The 2,274-nt window shown below is 52.8% G+C and overlaps 1 protein-coding gene across 2 annotated transcripts in view; it reads left to right on the forward strand.

The window, feature by feature from the left end:
- Positions 1-20: 20 nt before the first annotated feature.
- LOC102195493 (high mobility group protein B2-like) overlaps positions 21-2,274 on the forward strand; it is an 8,483-nt gene continuing 6,229 nt past the window's right edge. The window contains exons 1-2 of one of the 2 annotated variants that reach the window (XM_013908110.1): positions 21-179; positions 1,623-1,781. In XM_013908110.1, coding sequence (XP_013763564.1) covers positions 1,632-1,781 — 150 coding nt within the window. In that variant the 5' untranslated portion in view covers positions 21-179; positions 1,623-1,631. Of the gene's footprint in view, positions 180-1,567; positions 1,782-2,274 lie in introns of both variants that reach the window. The other variant, XM_005755328.2, reaches the window with a different exon arrangement.

A 2,274-nucleotide genomic window follows, 5' to 3' on the forward strand; every position in this document is an offset into this window, starting at 1 on the left:
AATAGGAATGACCAACGGGGGCGTTGCTAGTGGGTGGAGCCTGTCTCAGGCTCGACCCAGTTTGAAAGTGAACCAACGGCTCCAGTCGCAGCTTCAACCCCAAACAACAACAAGAACCCGAGACCCGGAGAACCAGACTCGGTCCAGTCCGTTTCACCTGCAGCCGGCCCTCCTGACGAGTGAGTACCCCGATCGGCCTTCCACCGCGGGGCTGCGGTAAAATAGCAGTGTATTTGAGCCGGAGATGAGCTGGATGTGCCGGGCATCTTGTTTCTGATGTGGGCATCCAGAGAGAAAAGATCCGGAATAATAGCTGGAAAACGGGAATAAAATGTCCGCTTTGACGGTGGCAGCCTGGCGGTGGTGGGATGTGGTGTCCTTCCTGGTCCTTTGTGTGCTCCCTCTCGGAGGACTGATCCAGACATGGTGTTGTAAACACGAAACGCCCATTTTGGAGTATGAATGCCAGGAAATAGCCTGACCCCGTCTATATAACGCTGACCTCTCCGATGCATAGACGGAGCCCTTCGTTAAAAATGCGCAGTAGACGTAGAGACTGTGTGTTTCCATTGCAGCACCGCCCGTATCAGCATTACCGGCGGTGCTTTGGGATAAATGTGTCCGTGAATCACCGGAGAGCCCCGCGGTGCTCTCTGCAGCCTCTCTACGGGTTTACCGGGACTGCGAGCGACTGTTAGCCGCTGCTAGCAGAGGGGGATGGGGCGGCTAGCTCCGCAGAGGGCGGGAAGCAAATGGTGGTCCATTGTTCTGAGAAGCTAGCGTGGCTAGGCTAACCGCAGCGGCCGCAGATCAGCGCGAGTCCCGGATACTCCCCTCCATCCGCCCCAGCGAGGCTCTCACACCTCCAGCCCGGGGCGTACAGCGGGTACCGGGCTCCGTGGGGAGCTTCCAGCGCGGACATAAGGAGGAGAGACTGCCGGAGGGCCTCCCTCTGCCCGGCAGAGAAAATGGAGCCCGTCTGCTGCCTTTGTTATTCACAACGAGGCCCAACGGGGAGCTGTTACCGGACATTTACCGTTAAATACGGGCTCATACCGGCGGAATATAACCGGTTTATGGGTTAAAGTCACAGCGTGAAGAACAGCAGACTCACGGGTTAAAAGGTCATTGCACACAAATGTGTTTAAAGCTGAAATAAAGGTTAAATCCAGTCTGACAGCTCATCGTTATTGTGTCAGTGATGTTTGAACAAAACACCCGTTAATAACCCCGATCAGCTCCTCTGATCAGGTATTATCAATAACATGGACCCACAGTGGCTGACCATCAGGTTTCTCTGTGATGAGTTTAGTATTTGATGGTCAGTAATCACAGCGATCAATAATCACCACCAGCGCACTGAATGTAATGTAAAATAGACCCATGTTTCATTACTGATTAAACTATATCACAGCAGGGGTCAGAGGTCAATGCCTCCCTAGTGTCTTAGTATTTACTGACAGGTCAGAGTTGAATTGTGAGTAAATATAAAGTCCTTTACTGTCATTGTACGTGTACAACAACATTATGGACCAAGTCTATAAATGCATATCTGTGGTGTCTGCAGCACTGCCTCGGCTCTCCGTCCCCCTCACTCTTCTTCTTCTGTGGTGGTTCTTCAGGCCGCCACGATGATGCGTAAAGACATCAACAAGCCGAAGGGGAAGACGTCGGCGTACGCCTTCTTCGTGCAGACGTGTCGAGAGGAGCACCGCAAGAAGAACCCTGAGCAGTCGGTCAACTTCGCCGAGTTCTCCAAGAAGTGCTCCGAGAGGTGGAAGGTGAGGGGGGGGGGACCTGGTCACATGACCACCTGACCCATCAGTGTGTGAGTAACAGCTCACCTACCTGTGTTCAGCTGTCCTATCAGGACACAGTAAGCTGCAGCTGTTTGACTGGTTTCAGTGGTTATAGTGGGAGCAATAAAGAGTTGTCATGGTGTTCCTGTGCAGCAGCTCCAGTCACGGACTTACAGTGTAACTCATTCAAACTTTTGGCAGGTTAACAGGCTGTGTGAGCAGAGTCGATGTTCTGTGTGTGCCTCGAGCCTCACAGCACAAACACTCTAAACTGCAGAGGAGCACGGGGTGTGTAAAACCACAGCTCAGTGTTCAGGAGTGACGTTCACTCTGAGGCAGCAGAAACAGCTGCTTACAGGCAGCACAGACTCAGAGGATCCTGCTGCTTCACACTGAGCTGTGCAGGACTCACCTGCACAGGTGGATCCGCCTCTGACCTGTTTGTTATGTGTCACATACACGGCCGACACACAGA

Source organism: Pundamilia nyererei, unplaced genomic scaffold (genome assembly GCF_000239375.1).
Source record: "Pundamilia nyererei isolate P.nyererei 1_Seehausen unplaced genomic scaffold, PunNye1.0 scaffold01219, whole genome shotgun sequence".
Classification (NCBI taxonomy): Eukaryota; Metazoa; Chordata; class Actinopteri; order Cichliformes; family Cichlidae; genus Pundamilia; species Pundamilia nyererei.